At 36.5% G+C, this 22,546-nt stretch overlaps 2 protein-coding genes across 2 annotated transcripts in view; both read left to right on the forward strand.

Moving 5' to 3' along the window:
* The window catches only part of PKIA (cAMP-dependent protein kinase inhibitor alpha), a 102,603-nt gene that overhangs the window by 65,749 nt on the left and 14,308 nt on the right, over window positions 1-22,546 (forward strand). The gene's annotated exons all lie outside the window — the stretch shown is intronic.
* LOC101421979 (DCC-interacting protein 13-alpha) lies at window positions 189-21,702 on the forward strand. The gene is given in 17 exon segments (XM_071207787.1): window positions 189-269; window positions 271-436; window positions 439-528; window positions 531-614; window positions 617-720; window positions 722-839; window positions 842-1,072; window positions 1,075-1,158; window positions 4,253-4,305; window positions 4,307-4,363; window positions 4,366-4,445; window positions 4,447-4,763; window positions 4,766-4,888; window positions 4,891-5,102; window positions 10,685-10,722; window positions 11,997-12,203; window positions 21,486-21,702. Coding segments are annotated over 17 exon segments (2,262 nt in total).

The following is a 22,546-nucleotide window of genomic DNA, read 5'->3' on the forward strand; positions in this document are numbered from 1 at the left end:
AATCCTTTCCCTCATCCTTCCCATTTAATCAGATACTAAATACTGGTTCTCCTATACCAGATGCTCTCTCCAATGTTCAGCTCTCTTTTGCTCCTAGCCAGCCTCTCTGCCTCAGGCTGCCTATGAATGTCCACTGCTGAAGGCTCAGCAGACAGGCTAAAGGCACCTGCTGCCACCCTCTCTCCACCATGCCAGAGATCAAGTCACTGCCCATAGAGGAGACGCTGGAGGACAACCTACAGACAAGGTCTTTACTGGTTATATTTTTAAGAAGATGCTGCAGCTATTTCCAATTATATGAACCAATTGAGTCAAACCATACATCAGATTTATGATGCCCAGAATGCAGCAACACACCTGACTCTAAAACTTCTAAAAGAATATGAAAAACAGTGTTTTCCACTGAGTAGTGATGATGTAGTTGTAAGCTCTACTTTGCACAGTTTTCAAAAGTTAGAAATGAGGTCAGCTCTTGTCCTGGGGTACTCTCAACTCATTTTGCTGATGCCCTGATGTTCTCCATTTTCCAGTTGAAAGAGATCTGAAAGAAATATTGACATTAAAGGAATTCTTTCAAATTGCTGATAATGGTCATGATCATGATGCTGCCATTAACAGTATAGCCAATTGTCGAAACAGAGAGAAAATAACAAGGCGAAGTATGAAGTAACAGAAGATGTATGTACTTACAGAAAAAAACATCAGACCATGATGCATTATTTTTTGTGCATTAAATCCTCTTCAGTAAAAGAAGAAAATAGCATTATTAGAACTGTTACTTGGATAAGCTCAGATAAGTTTCTTTTATATGGGTTCAAAAATTCTCAATGAACTGGAAGAATGTTTAATATTGGAACGAGTGTACAAAATGACCGCAGGGAAATGGACAGTGATGTAGGGACCATGTAGCAGAAAATAGAAGATTTATGAGTGGCTGTTGACCCATTATTTGTGTCTGATCCAGTCCCCACCAAATTTCTGCTTAATTGAAACTTAACTCAATTAACTTAACTTCCTTAATGCTAGGAAACAGGCTTGGTGTTGTCTACCTGGGACAGATAGTTTTACTTCATGTAGGAGACATGGAGGGAGGCCTGGCCATGGACATAGACAACTGTTCAATGATGGCTATAGACTGTGAAGACAGGAGGTACTGTTTTCAGATCACCTCTTTTTTAAAATTAATATATATATTTTTATTTTTAAAGAAGCTTTAGATTACAAAATTATTGTATTAAAAATATAGGGGATTCACATATACACCACACCCTCCCCCTCCCACACTTTCCCACATTAACAACATCTTTCATTAGGGTGGTACATTTGTTACAATTGATAAACACATATTGATGTATTGTACTAGCCAGGGACTATAGTTTACATTATAGTTTACACTTTGCCCACAGAATTTTATGTTTTGTCAAAATGTGTAATGGCCTGTATCCATCATTGCAATGTCCTGCAGGACAATTCCAGTGTCCCATAAATGCCCCCCATGTTGCACCTATTCTTCTCTCTCCCTCCCCTCAGAACCTCTGGTGGCAACTGCCTTTATATCAGTGATACAAGTTCTTCCATTGCTAGAATAATAATAAATCTACTTTAGTTCATAGTTGCATTCCACCCTTATGTTTGTTCATTCCTCAATCTTGAGGATTTTGGGATCGTGATGCCAACTCTGTCTCTGACTGAGAGGGTGCTTAGATCCCATGGGGCAAATGGATGGAACTGTATTACCTGCAGTTGCAGACACTCTCTGCTTCCTAGAATGGGCATTGTCCATCATCATCATTTTGTTAGTTGTCCTGAGCAAATCCAATGTACTGTTCAGTAGGTGTTACAACTTTGTTGAGATTCAGAGCTCAACAGGCATATGAGCAGACCAAAGATTTACGTCTCTGGGTCATATATTTAACAAGTATAGTATTAATTATAGGTTCAAATAAAAGGAGCAGAAGGACCATATATAGGGAAATTATAAATGAGTCTTCACTCTATTACATTGGGGAGCATATATTCCAAAGTAAGGCCCATTAACAGGGTGCTGAATTCCTGAGATTGCCTTGCCTACAGAGTCTAGATGTCTCTGTAGCCTTCAGGAGCACCCCCTTGAGGCACTGTTTACTGTGGCAATGAGATCCTGCTGATAAATGGAAAGTGTAACCTCTGGATTAACCTCCCAACTCCCTTTGAAGTCTCTCAGCCATAAAAACCCATTTGTATTTAATATTTCCCCCTTTGGTCAATGTCTTTTTCCAGATGCATTGCTAGTTGGTGCTTGGTAATAATCCCTTGGTGCCAGAAAGGCTCAACCCCAGGAGTCATGTCCCAGGCAGCAGGGGAAGGCAGTGCATTTATATGCTGAGTTTGGCTTAGAGAGAGGCCACATTTGAGCAACATAGAGGCTTTCAGGAGGTAACTCTTAAGCAATATATAATATTAAGCTAAGTTTTAATTTCACTAAAAAACGTTCGTAAGTACAACCATCAATATCGAGGACCTGGTATAATGGTCTGTCCTCCTTCACTAGGCACTACCCGTATACTTGGGGGATTCTTGCTGCTCTATTAGAGAATTTAGCAGGACTTCCCAGGATGGGAATTCAATATTCTTTCAGTTGTTATGTGGGACTCCACCCACCTAGACAATGCTCCATGACCACTTGAACATATTCATAAGCCATAGAGGCGTTCCCCAGGCGCACCCCTCCCCACACATCCCACCATCATCAACACCCTGCACCAGTCATTTTCCCCTGCCACAGTTGTGACCTTTCAGTGATCTAAAATTTCCCAAAAAACAAAGTAAAATAAATAAATAAATAAAAATAAGAAAACAACATAAGAATAATTTAAAATATCAAATGAAAAATAAAAATAAAATAATAAAAAAGTTTTTATTTTATCTTGCATCACTGAAAAATCTGTTATCTATTATGTACATTAACAATTTCTTCCATGTGTTCTCCCAGTGTCCTTTTTTTTTTTTTTTTTTGCCTTATTTTTATTTTTTTTATTACTATTTTTTAGTTACTGGGGCCAGGGATTGAACCTGAAACCTTATATGTGGGAAGCCAGTACTCAACCACTGAGCCACATTGGCTTCCCTTAGTTGGTTTTTTTCATTAGTTTGGCTTGTTTTTGTTTTGTTTCATTTTGTTTTGTTTGTTTGTTTTTTAGAAGGCACCAAAACCGGGCCGTCCATGTGGGAAGCAGGCACTCAACTGCTTGAGCCACATCTGCTCCCCTACTTTATCTTCAGAGAAGGTTTAGGTTACAGAAATGTCACATAGAAAATATAGGAGGTTCTCATATATCCAAACCCTTCCCACCCTCACTCTCCCCTATTAATAACATTTTACATGTGTATGGTACATTTGTTACAATTAAAGTACAAATATCAACCCATCGCCTAATTATGGTCAGTGGTTTACATTATGGTTTACATTTTGTCCATTCACTCTTACAGGTTTTGGCAAAATTTAAAATGGCCTGTATCCATCATTGCAAGATCATGCAGAACAATTCCAATGTCCTGAAAATACCCTATGTTCCATCTATTCTGTTCTTCTCTACTCTTCCCCTCAAACCTGTGGTAACCACTAAGTTTCAGTTATTTGAAGAATAAGGTTCATAATTACTTGCAATAATATTGAGAGCTTGATATATCGGTGTGTTTTCTTTTGTTAGGCACTGCCGATGTTCTCAAGATATTCTTGCCCCTCTATTTGAGAACATAGCAGGTCTCCCCAGGTTGGGGATTTAATATTTTCTTGTTTAGGGTCTCCACCCACTGAGATAACACACTATGACAAGATGAACACTTTCATATTCCATAGAGGCATGCCCCACGTGCGCCCTATCCTGCATATCATCCCACCCCTGATGCCGTGCATCAGTAACCCTCCCCTGCCATGCTGGCCATGTGCCTGACCCAGAACCCGCCAAACTTAACTTGAAAGGCCAGATGCCTTAACACTAGGAAACAGGCTTGGTGTTGTCTACCTGGGACAGATAGTTTAACTTCATGCAGGAGACATAGTGGGAGGCCTGGCTATGGACATAGACAACTGTTAAATGATGGCTATAAACTGGTTTCGGATCACCTCTTTTTTCTTTTAATATATTTTTATTAGTCTTTAAATGACACGTAGATCACACAAAATGCTACATTAAAAAAATATAGGGGATTCCCATATGCCACACACCCCATACCCCCACCTTTCCCACATCAACAACTTCTTTCATTAGTGTTCAGATCACCTCTTTTGATAGAATAAAGTCTTAAATTTTGCAAGCAAAGAGTAAAAAAATATCATGAAGAGTGGATCTTTACAATAAATGACATATCTAAGCAAATATATTTTTAAGTGAAAATCCTGAGGGAATTCCTGCATGAGTAAATCAACCAGCTCTGGAAGCTGTCACTCCTTCTCCATTATTCCAATGAGAGCCTATGGTCAACAGGACAATTTCAGCCACCAGCAACATGAACCAGATGTTCAGGATCCTTAGAATCTGTGTCCATAAATTTGGCTGCCCTCTCTTTCGATGCCCTTGTTACCCATACACATGAAGATGAGTGTGGCCTGATGAAAGCTTCTGGCCAAGGAGGCAGTGGTACAAATCCATTTGGAGAATCTGGAGGAGATACAAAAATCTATTCTTCATCAGTTATTGTTCAATGCCTTCATTCAAAAGAGCTGAAATCAGATGGCAATCCAGATGTTTATGAAGGAATGCACCAGATTTTGGTTGCCCAGACCAACATACCACCTTTCATATGTCAGAACCACATTTATTGGTCACTTGTAACTGTTTCAAGTTATTTTATTCACAGACACAAGTTACAAGTCTCACATTCCCTTTACCCAGTATAGTTATGTATGTTAAAATCAGGAAAATAGGTGGCTTTTTGGATTTGTGCTTTGGACATGAGGAGAGAAAAGTGAGTGTAACCTGTCAACAGTCTGCTATATATTTGAATCAAACAATGAGGAGTAGAAGATTTGTGGTTCTGCTAGACTAGCAAGAAAGATAGCTTTGCATGGTAAACTAGATCATAGGGTTTCAGAGAAACAGAAAAGAATTAGATTAAAGAAAATTATTTCAGTTTGCTAAAGGCTGCCAATACAATATACCAGAAATGACTTGCCTTTTACAATGGAATTTGCTAACTTAAAAGCTTACAATTCTGAGGCTGAGAAAAATGTCCAAATCAAGGCATCCGGCAAAGCCGTCTCCCTGGATGGCTGTTGACAATCCTGAACTCTTGCCACAAGGCAATGCACAATGGTGGCTCTGCCATCCCCCACCATCTCCTCCAGGCTGCATTGCTTTCAGCTTCTTGCTCTCTGTGGGCAATATCTTAAGCCTCTCAGGGACCTCTTTCGATGGCTTTGTGCTCCGTTGATTCCAGCCTCTGGCCACAGGACATCTCTTTCAGTTTCTTGGGTTTTCTCTCCATCTCAGCAGCTTTTTGCTGTGTCTGTAGCTTTTTATTCCTCCATTTATAAAGAATTCCAATAAGAGGACTAAGACCCATCCTGGGTCATGCCCTACTGAAGTGATCTCATCAAAAGGAAGGTCACTTAACTGAATATAATCAAAAGGTCCCATCTATAACAGGTTTACATGCCTTTGGAGAAGGCAAAAAGCTGTCCAAGGGATCTACTTTGGGAGTCAACAGATGAGGATAGTGTTCCACAACTCACAGGAGAGTGAAGGACAGCGAGATAAAGAACCCAAAAGGACAAATGTGTTTTCTAACACCCACTGGATCTGGGAAGGGCTCCCATCCAACACCTCCAAGATATTAAACCTGGATAAAACCCCTGGCTCATGCAGCCAACTGAGAGGGGAACAGATGTCTTCCTCCATTTCAGCTATTATGAAGGGAAAGGGAGGGGGAGTTGGGTGAATTCAGAGCAGCACAACCCACTTTGATCTTGGCTAGACCAAAACATAAGAAAGTGGGAATGGAAAGAAATACCCCCATGGAAAGGTGAACTGATAAAAGCCATCTGCTGACCAGTCTGGAAATTGCACAGAGAAAAACTGCTTTTAGGTCTCTCTTAACCTGAACTCATGAAATAAATCTGACCCCCAATTAGTAAATTCCTGGCCCAATTTTGATAACTTAAGCTGTGAAAACTTAAAGACTTAGAATAAATTGAACCAAATATCAAAGAAGGGCTGTGGGGAAAAATAGGCAAGAGAGAGATTGGCCATCAGAAATAATTCACCAAGATATTTCGATGCCTAGACATCAGAAAAAATTACAAGCCATTTTAGTAAACAGGAAGAGATGGTCTAGTCAAAGGAACAAACCAAACATCCTGAAGAGATACAGGATTTAAGACAACTAATCAATGATAATCACACAACTCTCCTAAATCAATTCAAAGAATTGAAAAAATATGACTAAAGATAAAAGGGATATTAAGAAGACACTGAGCGAGCATAAAGAACAATTTGAAACCTGAAAAAAAAGTAACAGAGTTTATGGTAATAAAAGACTTGATGGATGGGATTAAACATATATTAGAGGCAAATAAGAGCAGATTCAAATTGCTTGAAGATAGAATTAGTGATTTCAAAGACAGAACATATGAAATGGAAAAGATGGGAGGAAAAAAAGAGAAGAGAATGGGAAAAATGGAACATGGTCTCAGGGAATTGAATGACTATGCAAAACACACAAACATATGCATTATCAGAATGGAAAAGAGGCAGAAAGACTATTTGAGGAAATAATAACCAAAAACTTCCTAACCCTTATCAAAGACATAAATATCAATATCCAAGAAGGACAATGCACCCCAGACAGAATAAATCCTACCCCAAGATACCTACTCACCTACCTCTCAGAGATGAAGAGGTTTCTGAAAGCAGCAAGAAAAAAACAACACGTCACATACAAAGGAACCTTGATAAGGTTAATTGCCGACCTTTCATCTGAAACTATGATGGCAAGAAGAAAGTGATATGATGTATTTAAGCTACTGAAAGAGACAAACTGCCAGCCAAGAGTCTATCTGGCAAAACTGTCCTTCAAAAATGAGGGTGAGTTCAAAGTCTTCACAGACAAATAGAAACTGATAGACTATGTTATCAAAAGACTGGAATTACAAGAGATACTAAAGGGAGTGCTGCAGCCTGAAAGGAAAAAACAAAAGTGAGAGACTTGGAGAAGAGTGTAGATATGAATATTTTTAAGAAGGGTAAATTAAAGGGTAAAAGAAAAAACAATAGTAAGATAAGTATAAAATGGATGAAGTAAGTAATGCCTTTACAGTAATACCATTGAATGTTAATGGCTTGAACTCGCCAACCAAAAGACATAATTGATAAATGGGTAAAAAAAAATATGAGTCATCTATATACTGTCTACAAGAGACTGACTTAACCAGGCACAGCTAGGTTAAAAGTGAAAGGTTGGAAAAAGATATTCCATGCAAACAGTAATAAAAAAAGAACTAGAGTAGTGATACTAATAGTGGACAAAATAGATTTTTATTTTAGTGTATGTGTGTATGTGTGTGAGTGTGTGTGGTACTGGGGCTGGAGATTGAACCCCAGACCTCATATGTGGGAAGCTAGCGCTCAACCAATAAGCCACATCAGCTTCCCTGGGTTGGTTTATTTGTTGGTTGGTTGGTTGGCTTTTTTGTTTGTTTGTTTTAAGGAGGCACTGGGACTGAACCTCGGACCTCCCATGTGGGGTACATGTGCTCAACAACTTGAGCCACATCCACTCCTCTAAAATAGATTTTAAATGCAAAACTGTTACAAGGTATGAGGAAGATCATTATATATTTATAAAAGGGACAATTCACCAAGAATAGGTATCTATAATAAATATATGTGCACCTAACCTGAGTGTCCCAAGATACATGAGGTACACACTGGCAAAACTGAAGGGAGAAATAGATGTCTCTAAAATAATAGTTGGAGACTTCAATATACCACTCTCAGTATTGACTAGAACATCTGGACAGAGGATAAATAAAGAAACAGAGAATTTGAATAATATGAACTAAACCTAACATATCTATAGAACATTGCACCCCCAAACAGCAGGATATGCATTCTTTTTAAGCACTCATGGATCCTTCTCCAGGTTAGATCATAAGTTGGGTTACAAGAGAAGACTAAATAAATTTTAAAAGATAGAAATTATACAAAACAGTTTCTCTGATCATAATGGATTGAAGCTGGAAATCAATAATGGACATAAAATGGAACTAGCAAAAGAACAGCAAACTAATCTAAAACCAACCCAATGGAAAGATATAGTAAATATCAGAGCAGAAATAAATGAAATCAAGAACAAATAATCAATAGAGAGAATCAACAAAATAAAAATTGGCTCTTTGAGAAGATGAAAATAAAATCATAAATGAGAAGGGAGACAATATCACTGACCCCACAGAAATAAGAGAGATCATAAAAGAATACTGTGAACAACTGTATGCCAAAAACTAGACAATATAGACTAGATGGACAAATTCCTGGAAACACATGAACTACCTACACTGACCCTAGAAGAAATAGAAGACCTCAGCAAATGAAGAGATTGAAACAGTCTACAAAAACCTCTGAAAGATGAAAGTTCCGGGACCAGATGGCTTCACAGGTGAATTGTATGAATCATTCAAGATGATCTAATACCAATCTTGCTGAAGCCATTCCAAAAAGTTGCACAGGAAAGAATGCTACCAAACTCATTCTATGAAGCCAACATCACCCTAAAACCAAAACTTGATAAAGATTCTATGAAAAAAGAAATTTACAGGCCAATATTTTGAAAGAATATAAATGGAAAAGTCCTCAACAAAATACTTGCAAACAGAATCCAAAAGCACATTAAAAAAAAATTATACACCATGATCAAGTGGGTTTTAGTCCAGGTATGCAAGACAAGGGCAGTTAAACACAAGAAATCAGTCAGTGTAAGAAACCTAATTGATAAATTGAAAATGAAAATCACATGATCTTTTTGATTGATGCAGAAAAGCATTTGACAAAATAAAACACCCATTCTTTATAAAAAACACTCCAAAAGATAAGAATAGAAGGAAGCTTTCTCAATATGGTAAAGTGCATAGAAGCCTATAGCTAGCTTTGTACTAATGGTGAGACTGAACCTCTGAGATCAGGAACAAGACAAAGATGCTCACTGTCACCACTGTTATTTAATATTGTGCTAGAAGTTCTAGCTAGAGCAATTAGGCTAGATAAAGAAATAAAAGGCACCCAAATGGGAAAGGAAGAAGTGAAACTCACACTATTCACTGATGATATGATCCTCTATCTGAAAAATCCACTATCTAAAAAGCTACTAGAACTAATAGACCTGTTCAGCAAAGTGGTAAGATATAAGATTAATTCACAAAAATCAATAGCATTTCTATACACTACTGATGTGCAGTCTGAGAAGAAAATCAGAAAAAAATTTCCATTTACAATTGCAACTAAAAGAACCAAATATTTAATAATAAACTTAACCAAGGACATAAAGGACCTCTATTAAGAAAACTAAAAAGTGTTGCTAAAAGAAACTGAAGAAGTCTTAAATGAATGGAAGGACAGTCCGTGTTCATGGATTGGAAGACTAAATATCATTAAGATGTCAGTTCTACCAAAACTGATTTACAGATTCAGTGCAATCCCAATAAAAATCCCAACAGCCTATTTTGCAGAAATGGAAAAACCAATTCTTAAATTTGCTTGGAAGGGTAAGGGGTTCCCAGTAGCCAAAATGTCTTTAAAAAGAGCCAAGTTGGAGGACTTTCACTTTCTTATTTTAAAGCATGTTACTTAGCTACAGTGGTAAAAAAAATAAACAGCATGGTACTGGCTTAAAGACAGACAGACTGACAAATGGAACCAAATCGAGAACTCAGAAATAAACCCTCTCATATACAGTCACGTGATTTTTGACAAGGCTGTTAAGCCCTCCCAGCTGGGCCCGAACAGTCTATTTAACAAATGGTGCTAGGAGAATTGAATAGCTATATTCAAAAGAAAGACATAGGACCCCTATGTCACACCTTATACAAAAGCAATGCAAAATGGATCAAGGTCCTAAATATAAAAGCAACAACCATAAAACTCCTAGAAGAAAATGTAGGAAAACATCTTCAATATCTTGTAGTAGGTGGTCGTTTCTTAAACCTTATACCCAAAGCATGAGCAACAGAAGAAAAAATAGATAAATGGGACCTCCTCAGAACCCAACCCTTTTGCACCTCACAGGACTTTGTCAAAGGGTGAAAAAGCAGACAACTTAATGAGAGAAAAATTTTGGCAGTCATATATCCAATAAGGGTTTAAAATCCATTATGTATAAACAGATCATGCAACTCAGCAATAAAAAGACTAACTACCTGATTAAAAAATGGTCAAAAGACTTGAAAATATGGGAAACGGACTTTGGCCCAGTGGTTGGGGCGTCCGTCTACCATATGGGAGGTCCGCGGTTCAAACCCCGGGCCTCCTCGACCTGTGTGGAGCTGGCCATGCGCAGTGCTGATGCGCACAAGGAGTGCTGTGCCACGCAAGGGTGTCCCCCACGTGGGGGAGCCCCACGCGCAAGGAGTGCGCCCGTGAGGAAAGCCGCCCAGCGTGAAAAGAAAGTGCAGCCTGCCCAGGAATGGCGCCGCCCACACTTCCTGTGCCACTGACGACAACAGAAGCGGACAAAGAAACAAAAGCAGACAAAGAAACAAGACGCAACAAATAGACACCAAGAACAGACAACCAGGGGAGGGGGGGAAATTAAATAAATAAATAAATCTTTAAAAAAAAAAAAAAGACTTGAAAATATAATCATCAAAAGGACTACAGATGGCAAAGAAACACATAAAAAATATTCAACATCATGAGTGATTAGGAAAGTGCAAATCAAAACTACAATGAGATATCATTTCACACTTATTAGACTGGCCACTATTAAAAAGTCAGAAAACTGTTAAGTGTTGGAGAGGATGTGGAGAGATAGGAATGCATATTCACTGTTAGTGGAAATGTAGAATGGTACAGCCACTGTGGAGGACTGTTTGGCAGCTCCTAAGGAAGTTGAATATAGACTTGCCATGGGACCCAGCACTACCATTACTAGGTATATACCTAGAAGAACTGGGAGCAGTGACACCAGGAGACCTCTGCACACTGATGTTTATAGTGGCATTATTTACAATTGACAAAAGTTGGAAGCAACCCAGGTTTCCATCAACTGATGAGTGGATAAACAAATTATGATATATACACTTGATGGAATATTATGCAGCAGTAAGAGGAAATGAAGTCATGACGCAAATGACAACATAGATGAACCCGAGGATATTATGTTGAAATAAGTAAGCTAAATACAAAAGGACAAATATTATATGATTGTGCTATTATGAACTAAATATATTGTGTAAACTCATAGAGTTAATAATTAGAATATAGACCACCAGAAAATAGAAGGAGGGTAGAGAATGGAAACATGAGAGTTGATCTGTGCAGAATTGGTAAAAAAGTTGCTTAGAAATGAATAGACATGGTAAAGCACATAATAGTGTTTGTAACTAGAAGAGCTGTTATATGGGTATGATAGTCATTGAAAAGGTAAGTCTAAGGTTATGTATATTGCTGGAAGGAAAGCTAAAAACAAACATGGGACTGAATAACAGTGAAATCTCATGTAAAATATGAATATTCTGATATTGAATATATGACTATTTTTACAAAATATAAGTACATATAACCTAGAGAGACAGAAACAATAGCAGCTATGTATAACAGGGGAAGCATAGAGAGATTGAGGTGACGAGGTATTTTTGGTTTGTTTATTGTTTATTATTATTATTATTGGAATAATGAAAATGCTCTAAAAATGGCTGAAGTGATGAAAGCACAACTATGTGATTATAGCAACTACCATTGATTGTACATTTTGGATGGATTTATGCTTTATTAATATGTAGCAAAACATTGATATGTTAAAAAAAAAAAAGACTTAGTAGAACAAAAGTGGCTGATAGTTGATTCCAGTAGACCAAACCAAGCCCGTAGTAAAGGGCAAAATGTTGTCCTTAGTAGTAGCTAGGCAGAAGAGAGTTATATGGGAGAAGGAGGAAGGAAGATTCAGAAGCATAAACATTTTTTTTTAATCTCCTTTTTTTTCTGTTTAATTTCTCTCCCCTTCCCGCCCCCGCCCCCGTTGTCTGTTCTCTGTGTCCATTCGCTGCGTGCTCTTTGTCAGCTTCTGTTGTCAGCGGCACCGGGAATCTGTGTCTCCTTTTTGTTGCGTCTTCTTTTGTCAGCTCTCCGTGTGTGCGGCGCCATTCCTGGGCAGGCTGCACTTTCTTTCGCTCTGGGCAGCTCTCCTTACGGGGTGCACTTCTTGCGTGTGTGGCTCCCCTACACAGGGGACACCCCTGCGGGGCAGGGCACTCCTTGCGCGCATCAGCTGCGCATGGGCCAGCTGCACACGGGTCAAGGAGGCCCGGGGTTTGAACCGCAGACCTCCAATGTGGTAGACGGATGCCCTATCCACTGGGCCAAGTACGCCAGAAGCATAAACGTATGCTTGCTTTTTTAGCTGATATCACCCCTCTTCTCTGCCCTAGAATTTAATGACTATTTCTGTGGTGAAATGGCACAATGTAACAACTATGTTGAAATATTAAGGAACCAGTTAAGCTTGGTATATGCTTGTTTCTTTTAGCTTCATTTTTAAAAGTAAGATTGAACTTGTGATTTAGGTTTGCGTTGATTTTTTTTTCCCCTTAACATCAAATTCCCACAGTCTAAAAAGAAATGTGCTCATGTCCCTAAAGCATATTGGTGAAGGCCTTTTTCCTTCAAATGGTGAGCTTTTTATCTTGTTTTGTAATAGTCTATGAACAAAAGAAGTAATTTATTCTTCAGCTTCAGACCTTTGTGGATATGCCTCCTCTTGTTTCATTAGGAACATTTTTTGCTGGAAGTGAGAAAGTTTTGTACTGAATAGGTTTAAACCCTGTATGCAGAGAATTCTACAAGTTTCAAATATTTTAACAATAGTAAATGTGCAACAGTACTTTTATAAAATAATTAGAGCAGAGATTTGAGACTTAAGATTTCAGATTTTAACATGTGGTACCACTGTTGATTTCAGGGTACTTTCTTGGATTTGGAAAAGAAGCTTAAGTATCTTCAGTTCAAGATGGGTAGAGCCCCTGGCATTTTCTTATCACATTCTTAGTTCTCAGGTTGGGACCTGAATTATTGCTGCAGAACAACAATGGCTGAAATAATATTTTGGAAAAGGGATATTTTAATTTGTTTTTCAGATACGTTTTAGATTAGGAGTTAGAGGTAAAGATTGTTATAAAATGATACATAGTATTTTCTACATTTGTGTGAAATAATTTTTATTGAAATGTTGTGACATTTCAAGTGAAGTTCTATAACAATTATGTTTACTGCCGAAATTTAAAATTTCCAGAGTTTAGAAAATGTAAGCTTTGGCGGCGGACTTGGCCCAGTGGTTAGGGCGTCCGTCTACCACATGGGAGGTCCGCGGTTCAAACCCCAGGCCTCCTTGACTCGTGTGCAGCTGGCCCATGTGCAGTGCTGATGTGTGCAAGGAGTGCCCTGCCACAAGGAATGTGCCCTGTAAGGAGAGCCGCCCAGCGCGAAAGAAAGTGCAGCCTGCTCAGGAATGGTGCCGCACACACGGAGAGCTGACACAAGATGGTGACACAACAAAAAGAAACAGATTCCCGTGCCTCTGACAACAGAAGCGGACAAAGAAGATGCAGCAAATAGACACAGAGAACAGACAACTAGGGTGGGGGGTAGGGTGGGGAGGGGAGAGAAATAAATAAATAAATCTTTAAAAAAAAAAAAAAGAAAATGTAAGCTTTTAAATTCCAAACTGATATTACCAGTATTTTCATAATCCTATGTTTTTACAAAATTTTGAATCGCCAGTTTATATCCACAAAGGTAAATAAGTAATGTATGAGAATGGAATAATTTGCACTAATTATTGTAAATATGTCTCTTTAAATGAGTAAAAGGTCTAATTTTATGAAAGATTGAAAAGAAGTTGAATGCCTGGTGGTATACTATAGGAGAGTGAACTAAAGAAGGATTTTAGCCTAGTGCTGGCATTAAAATGACATCTCTCTATTATTGCATGTATCTTCTGTGTCAAAACTTCATTTTTTTATATCAGATTTTTAACATCGCTGATAGCAGCTACATTAATGTATTTCACATCAAAAAGTATATGTAGAAAAGTTAAATACAATGAGTAAAATATTTTACACACAAATTTTCAAGAGGTTAGCCACTCAGAGTACTTTCACAAGGGGAAACACTTTTGTTCTTTGACTTACAGTTTTTTCTTCTGAGTTCTAAATTTAAAATGACATCTAGTAGGAAGCAGACTTGGCCCAGTGGATAGAAGTGGTCACAGAAGAACACACAGTGAATGGACACAGCAGACAATGGGGGGGCGGGGGAGGAGAGAGAAAAAAATTTAAAAATAAAATGGCATCTATTTTAGTTCTCACAATTTAACGTGGCTCTTTCATACTGTGTATGTACACTATTTTCTGCAGGAATGGGATAGGTGATAATTATAAGTAAGATCATATTCTTTTTATCCATGTGTCAAATGGGAGTACTGATTATTTAATACTCTTTGAAAACATACAATAAAAATATGGAAATTTATGAAATATTTTTCCAAAAAAGGGAATGCAGTCACAGAGTTTTTTTTTAACCTTTGTGCCTAAAATACCTTTATTTTTTTTTCATAGTATCTTTTTTTTTAATTGATCTTGTAAAAATATTACATTAAAAAAATATATATGAGGTCCCATTCAACCCCATCACCCCCACCCCACCACTCCCCCCCCCAGCCACATTCACTCCCATCATCATGACACATCCATTGCATTTGGTAAGTACATCTCTGGGCATCTCTGCACCTCATGGTCAATGGTCCACATGATGGCCCATACTCTCCCCCATTCCATCCAGTGGGCCCTGGGTGGATTTACAATGTCCAAATTCACAGAAGTTTTTGTATCCTTTCTCTTATTGAATTTATTCTGTGCTGTGTACTTGATTAGTCATAGCAAGTTTTGCTGTTTTTAAGACCTTTTTGAGAGCAAGCTTTGTGTTTCCCTACATCTTATTTATTCTTTAAGTTGTTCCCTCACTTAGTTCAGATGAAACCTGTCAACATAAGGAGGTGGTTTTCTTAGACTGGTGCTTTGCATGTAAGTGAAGTGCTAACCTCTTTTAGCAGTTGGGGTCAAAGTGTAGGCTAGACTTAAGGCTACTAACGGACTTAAGAATGTTGGGCAGGCTTGTAGTTCCTTTTAAGTCATGTTTTCACAAGAATTTCTGCAATAACAAACCCATGTCCAAAGGTCAGACCAAAGCGCATTCCAATACCAAATAGAAGACATGTGGACTTAACGGTTTTAGACGATTCAACTTCTATAGTATTCCATTAATGCAGATATTTAAGCATCAACTTTAATAAACTCTAATGTTAAAGCTGATGTGGTCTGTTATCTTCCTTGTAATTCCATCTAACTCTAAAATGGTTTGGTAATTCCATTTTATACTTAATGACTTTTTAAAAAGAAATTAACAAAACTACTTCTTTATAAGGAAGGAAATACAGTCTGCCTAATTCTGCTATGCACTCTGCTACCTATGGGAATAGTATTTTGTAATTGTGGTAATAAAGTTAGTAGCTAAGCAACCAGTTAGTCCCTCTCCCTTTTTAAATTGTAAAAAAATTGTTAGCAAAGGGCTAAGACTGAACAGAGTCCCTAAAGCCAGTCTAGTTTTTCTCCTGTCTGCAATGATTACTTTGTATTTAATTTCAAGAGTTCTCAGGCTCCACAATCTAAGGATTGCAAATTTACATTACCTTTCTGTTTGAGAAAAGGACAATAGGCTGCACATAACATCCTATGTGGCATATAATCTTACCTGAGTTAATTATGAAGTTATATCTAGGAACCGCAAGTGTTTAAAATTTACTTCTTATAAATACTGACAGACCCTAGGAGGTAGCGTTTTGCAAAACCTCTGCCACCTGAATTGATAAAATGAAAATATTTGTATTGGTTTTGACAACAACTTAGCATTCAAACTGTGCTTCAAATGTTCAGAAAAATCAATTGTAGCAAGCCCTTCATTTTATTTGTAGCATGTTTGGCTTACTCTTCTTTCATGAGACTTTATTCCTCTACCTTAATTAATAATACATAAAGATTTGAAACTGTAATCATATTTTTTTCATATTTTTCAACCAATCTCTTCAGTTAATATGAGAGTTCAGCCTTAAGTTATAACTTGCGCAAAAACTGTTTTGTATATTTGTAATTTTGTAATGTAAGTGAATTGGCTAATTCTTACATCACGACAGTGTTAATCATGTGGCAAACAATTAAAAATCATGCAGCATTTTCTTTAGAATTAGATTTGAAAAATTTGATAGTCATACATGTGTAAGACAGAGGACTTATGTTTTTTCATTTTGTCAAAATAGTTATTTGCTGACAGGACTTCAAGAAATATATACTGTTAGAAGATTTTTTTAATGTGCAATTAAACATATGACTTTTGTACAAAATAAGAGTCCACTATTAATTAGTTCATTGTAAGCAGGGCCATTTTTAAATCTTCCTCAGTCTTGGGCAATTTACTTTTAGACATTTCACAATACAACTTAATAAATTAAAATATATCCAAATCACATATTTAATATGATTTACAGACAACTAACTATCTGAGACCTGAGTGGGATTGCAGTTGAGGAGCGATAATGATATAAAACGTGTTTTATCTCAATTGTGCAGTTTTTTTTTTTTCGATTTCCAATTTATCTCAATTGTGCAGAGTTTTGGAAATTTCGGTTGTCAAATATTTTGTAGGTTCTTTTCAATTTCACAGAAATCTAGCAAGAGTGCATTACTGTCAAAAGCCTCAGCATCCCTACCAGGGAGAGATTTGAATATGAGGACCATCCTCTGGTCCATTAGACCAGACATGAGGGAGTTGGATTAGGAAGTGTTTATAGAACAAATAGAGAAATCAAGAAGGAGACGGTAGTGCCAATTGATTTTTTATGTATCAGATGATAATATTAAAAAGCCAGGTTTTATGAGATGGCAACAAAATATCACCCTGAAGAGTCATGTTTAAAAACAGTCTGTGAACTGCTTACTTAGGCAAAAAAGAAATATTGATGGAAAACCACTGGCAGAAAATGAAATACCTATAGTATGTCCCAAAACAAATGTTGGGAAAGGGTAAGTGGTTAAGTCATCTACTAATTTCATAATTTAAGGTCTCTAAATTCTTATTTTAACTTTAAAATTGAGACAATAAGAATGCCTATTTATTAAGGTTGTTGAGAAATTTAGCTTATGTAATTCACGTAAACTGTTTAGTGTTGTATCTGGCACACATTTGATGTCTTTCTTATTGTTAAAGCACTGGTAAACACTGTTTTGTTATTACTGTGGTCATTGTTTAAAAATAAGCTACTGAGTCTTCATTGTGACTATAAAGAAAGAAAAATTAATATTTGAGTTATTCTGAGAAGAAATGTGTCAGTATTCTGACATTAATTCAAGAGCTAAATATCTGACATATAAAATAAGGTTTAATTTAATGAAAAGTATAGATTTTAAAGGTATCTTTCATCCTTAAACTCATACAAAGTCAGAAAAGGACTAGATAAAACAAAGAACTTATTATTATGTCACAAATACACTACCAATCCAGTTTCTTAATGCTTTTATGATTTTGATGTGAATGAACCCAGATCCCCATTCTGACGTCAGTATTGCCACTGACTGAGTGAGACATTGGTCAAGTTGATTAACCTCTCTCTACTTTAGTTTCTTCATTTGTAATATGCAAGTAAAATTACTTGTCACTTGCCTACCAGCAGTATTCCTTCAGCTAATTGACTGTCCCAGTAGGGGTGTAGCAAAGATTAGCTGATAAATGATTTATAAATGCTTTGAAATATTAAATAAGTGATGTAAAAAGCCCTAACAAGAGGACAGAACAAATTATTCTGTGCATTAATTTGCTATCTTAGTCATATTTGATGAATATGATGTATTTGATGAAAACTTCAAAAGAGGGAGCCCTCAATAACAGGATGGAGTACTAGGAATTCTAGAGTGCTTTCTGTTGCTCTTGTTATTTTTAAAAACTCCTTTGTTACAATTGAAGATATGCAGTAGTGTAAATAAGTACAGTTCATCTCCTCAAATTGAGGAAATCTCTTTTACTAGGAAAGAAAATGAACTGAATAAGAAAATATGCTTTCTTAGCCTAGTTTCATCACTGACAATTGTATAACCTTGACAAAATTGCTTAACCAATAAGAATCTTGAGTTAGATGATCAGAACAAATCTAAAACACACATTTTGTAGATGTAAGAATAACATAACCAAATTCTTTGCCAAACACTGTGAGAGATTAAAAAATCAAAGACCTGAATCTCAAGGAAAATATAATATAGGGGGTAGAGCAAGATGAAAATAATTAATTCTCACATACTGCAGAATTAAATAAACACTATAATGAAGTCATTCTTTTTTCCTGGCTCTAAGGGTATGTATGGCTTATAAGCGGGGCTTGAAAGTTTAGAACTTTTCTTGTCATTGATTGGAGAGAAGAGTTTTTAAAAACAGCATGAGAAACCAATGGAAGAACACCAGGGATAATACAGTGATACAGACTACAACTGCACCTTAGTATGCATGTGAAAAATAGAGAAATATGGTGGATACAGAGTTTAGTAAAATAGGTTGGCTCCAAACTATAAAGGACCATGCAAAAATTTTAAACTCTATTTTCTGGGTTCTTAAGGAGCCACTGAATATTTTTTAGTATTACTTAGGTTTTATAAAGTGATAGTGTAAAGGATAAATTGAAGAAGAATAGGTATAGGTTCACTTGAGTAGTTAGCGTAGAATTGCAATAATCAAGAAAGATGTTGAAGGTAGAACCCAGAATAAGAATAGGAAAGAAGAATATTTAATGGATGTTGAATGGATGGAATTAAAACGATGAAGTTTGATAACTGATTGGATGAGAAGAATTAGTGAGATGGAGTAATTGAAGACAATTCTGAGATCTCAGCATAGGTGACTGTGAGAATGGCCATAACATAAACTAAAATAATAAGGTAAATGAATAGTTTTGGGGGTGGAAGTAGAGATGCAGGGACAAGCGATACCATTATGAACCTTACTGAATTCGAGTTTTTAAGGACATCCATGGTATAATATCCAATTGGCAGTAAAAATTCTCAAAGCTCAGAAAAAAATCTGGCCTAAAAATTGTAGTGTTTGAATGTCTTCAATATATAGATGGCAGTTAAAACTATTGGGGTAAATAATGTTACTAAACAGAGCATGAACAGTAAAAGAGAATTTACGGTAGGGGCCTAAGTGAGCAAAAAAGCAAGAAGTACAAGAAGATTATGGGGAAACCAAGGTACAGTCTCTATATTAGTTAGGTGAGAAGAATGTTTCATGAAGAAAGGTTTAACAATGTAAAATGCTATTTGCAATTTGATATGGGTGGCTATTGTGAAAAGACTGTTAAATTTGATGATACATCTATAATGAAATGATTTTTCTTTGAGAAAACAATTATTGTGAACTGATAGAGATGTAAGACAAGTTGCAAAGGAATTAAAAATAAAATAGGAGAGGAAGGAGGAAAAGTTTGTACCCACCTCTTTTCCTGTAAATTTAGGGATAAATGAAAGAAAAAAGAGTCAAGTGGCTTAGGAAGCATGCAGAATTAAAGGATGAAGTATTTCATAATAGAGGAGATGTTAGCAATTACAGGCATTGGAGAAGTAGCTAGGGAAAGCAGAGACTCCAGAAAAAAAGAGGGAGAATAAGGTATCAAGAGCACCAGTCAGGGAGTAAGACTGAACAAAGGCACTCTTGAATGAAGAGATGGACAACTTCTTGATGGGAGGATAAGGAGAGGGGACTTGAGGACATTTATGTAGGATGGCCTTGATCTTTTCCATAAAATTGTTGGGCAAGGTTTAGGATAGTGAAAAAAAAAAATAAGATAAAAATAAGATTAAGCAAAACAAAACAAAAAGAGAAAGAAATTGCTATTGTTGGGAATGGTAAAGGAGTCAGCAGATTTCGTAGTGGCTTGAGGTCACTGTCGTTGCCCAATTAGATAGTGAAGTCATTTCCTAAAGGAAGATAGCCTGTGCTTCTGATTTTATAAACATTTGCAGGATTAGATGTCTCATTTTAAAGTTTTTACTAAAAATTGTGGAAATTGAAAAGGAATTTAAATCTGACTCAAGAAAATTTCAGAGAAGAAATAAGAAAATAATTAATGATAAAATTGGCCAGGTCATGAATTTATAAAAAGAGTGTGAAAATGTGCCCAACTCAGAAAATATATTTACATAGCAACATGAAACAAGACATAAGGGTGACAATTATCATGCCATCTGGGGATCAGAGATAAACTGATGAACATGGAAAGGCTTGAGAGGAATAATCATTATTGCCAAGTATTCAGACCTTTTTGAATTTGATTGCTTTATATTATCCACAGAAAATCAGGGGTTGAAGAACAACCCCCCTACCCAAGGTGGTTGGAATATCATCTCTCACAGTATCAGTCAAAAATGTATCATGAAAACCACCAAAGGACAGTCCAGTTTTTTCCTGTTTTGGACAAAATTTAATCTAGAAGTGTTTTGCAATATAAAACCTGATGCCTCAGATTTAGAATTAAAAAGAGGGTTTGGTAGGACATAACATCTGTCTATGACACAGTTCAGTATATGGAATTTTTAAAAAAAACACGTTTTGATACAATATTATCCAAACTCTTCCAAATTGCAATATGGGTCCCCAGTATACCAAATATTACTCTAAGGTATTTGGTGTCATGGTCTCGTGCAGGCTTTATAATTATACATTAACCAAGTAGATTTTGTGGCATTTTTCAAATTAATTTGTTGCTGTTACTCAGTCTGTGGTTTCTTAATTTCCTCTTTGTTGTCATTTACTCCAGATTGTGTCTGGGAGATAGCCGAATTCAAGGAAAAGGGAAAAGCGGTTCAATTAGGGTCTAGACCTCTGCTCTGAGCTCATGAGACTTAGCTGGAAGACCTCTGATTTATGAGTCTATGTTTGTTTGTTTGTTTTAAGAAATAAACTATCACAATGTTTTTGAGCCTCAATTAAATATATATATTTGTAGTATCCTTACACGGAAAAAGAAAAGAGAAAAAGATGGATAGTAATTTGCATGGAAAGAGATCAGCTAATATTTCCAGTATACTTTAGGAATCAAAACTTAACAAATTCTCCCAAAAGGGTTCCCTTCTATATTATAATGTTTATAGTATTATGTTTTGCTATAATGTTTATATAGCTTTCTATTAATTTGTAAATCAACAGTTCTCAAAATGTGGTTCCCAGAATCCTGGGTGTCCCCAAGACCGTTTCAATCTGTTCTGAGATGCTTGCAGTTCAAAATAATTTTTATAGCAATACTCAGATGCTGTTTCCTGTTTTCACTCGGTTGACATTCACACTGGTGATGCAAAACAATGGTGGGTCAAACTGCTCGTGCCTTAACCTTAATCGAGTTGTTGGCACCAAATTGCACAAGTAGTCCGTGTGTTCTTCACCACCGCACACTCACACCTATTATTTTTAAAGGCTAGACTTACCTAAGAATGTGCTTGATGAAGCAGTAAAAAGAATATTCCTATCATTAAAGCTCGCCCCTTGAGTGCATGTCTCTTTAATATTCCATGTGATAAAATGGGAACTCAGATAAAGCGCTTCTACTGTGCCAAAGTACATGATGATTGCCTCAAGGAAAAGCACTTGTGCAGCTGTTCCGTCTGAGAGCTGAACTAGCCACTTTTTTTATGGAGCACCATTTTTATTTAAAAGAACAACAGACAGGCATCTCAAGGTTTTCAATCTTGGGCATTTGGAAGATTTTTCTCAAAAATAAAGTGAAACTGTCACTTTAAGGGAAAAACGCTGTAGTGCTTGTTGACAATGATAAAATTTGGGCTTTCAAACAAATTAAAATTTTCAAAAATTTATCTGCCCCGTGAACTTGGCAGCTATCCAATATTTAAAGACTTTAGTGATGAGATAGGGTCATAGTTAACAAATATGATATTGTATGTTGAAATATGTTACCATTTGGAAGATTTGTACAACCCAGTGAACCGATATTTTACAAATGACCAATGTATGCTATTAAAATGGATTTTAATGAAATCATATATAAAGCATATTGATATAGTTTTATATTTCACATGGCAAAAAAATTTCCACAATTATCTAAAAATCAATGAAAATTCCCCATTTTTTAACTGTAAAATCCATGTGAGGCCAGATTTTCTTCATGCACTTCAACTAAAACAACATATTGAACATATTGAATGCACAGCAGATATGAGAAATGAAATGTCTTCCATTAAACTAGACATTTGCAA

The sequence above is a fragment of the Dasypus novemcinctus genome, chromosome 14 (genome assembly GCF_030445035.2).
Source record: "Dasypus novemcinctus isolate mDasNov1 chromosome 14, mDasNov1.1.hap2, whole genome shotgun sequence".
Classification (NCBI taxonomy): Eukaryota; Metazoa; Chordata; class Mammalia; order Cingulata; family Dasypodidae; genus Dasypus; species Dasypus novemcinctus.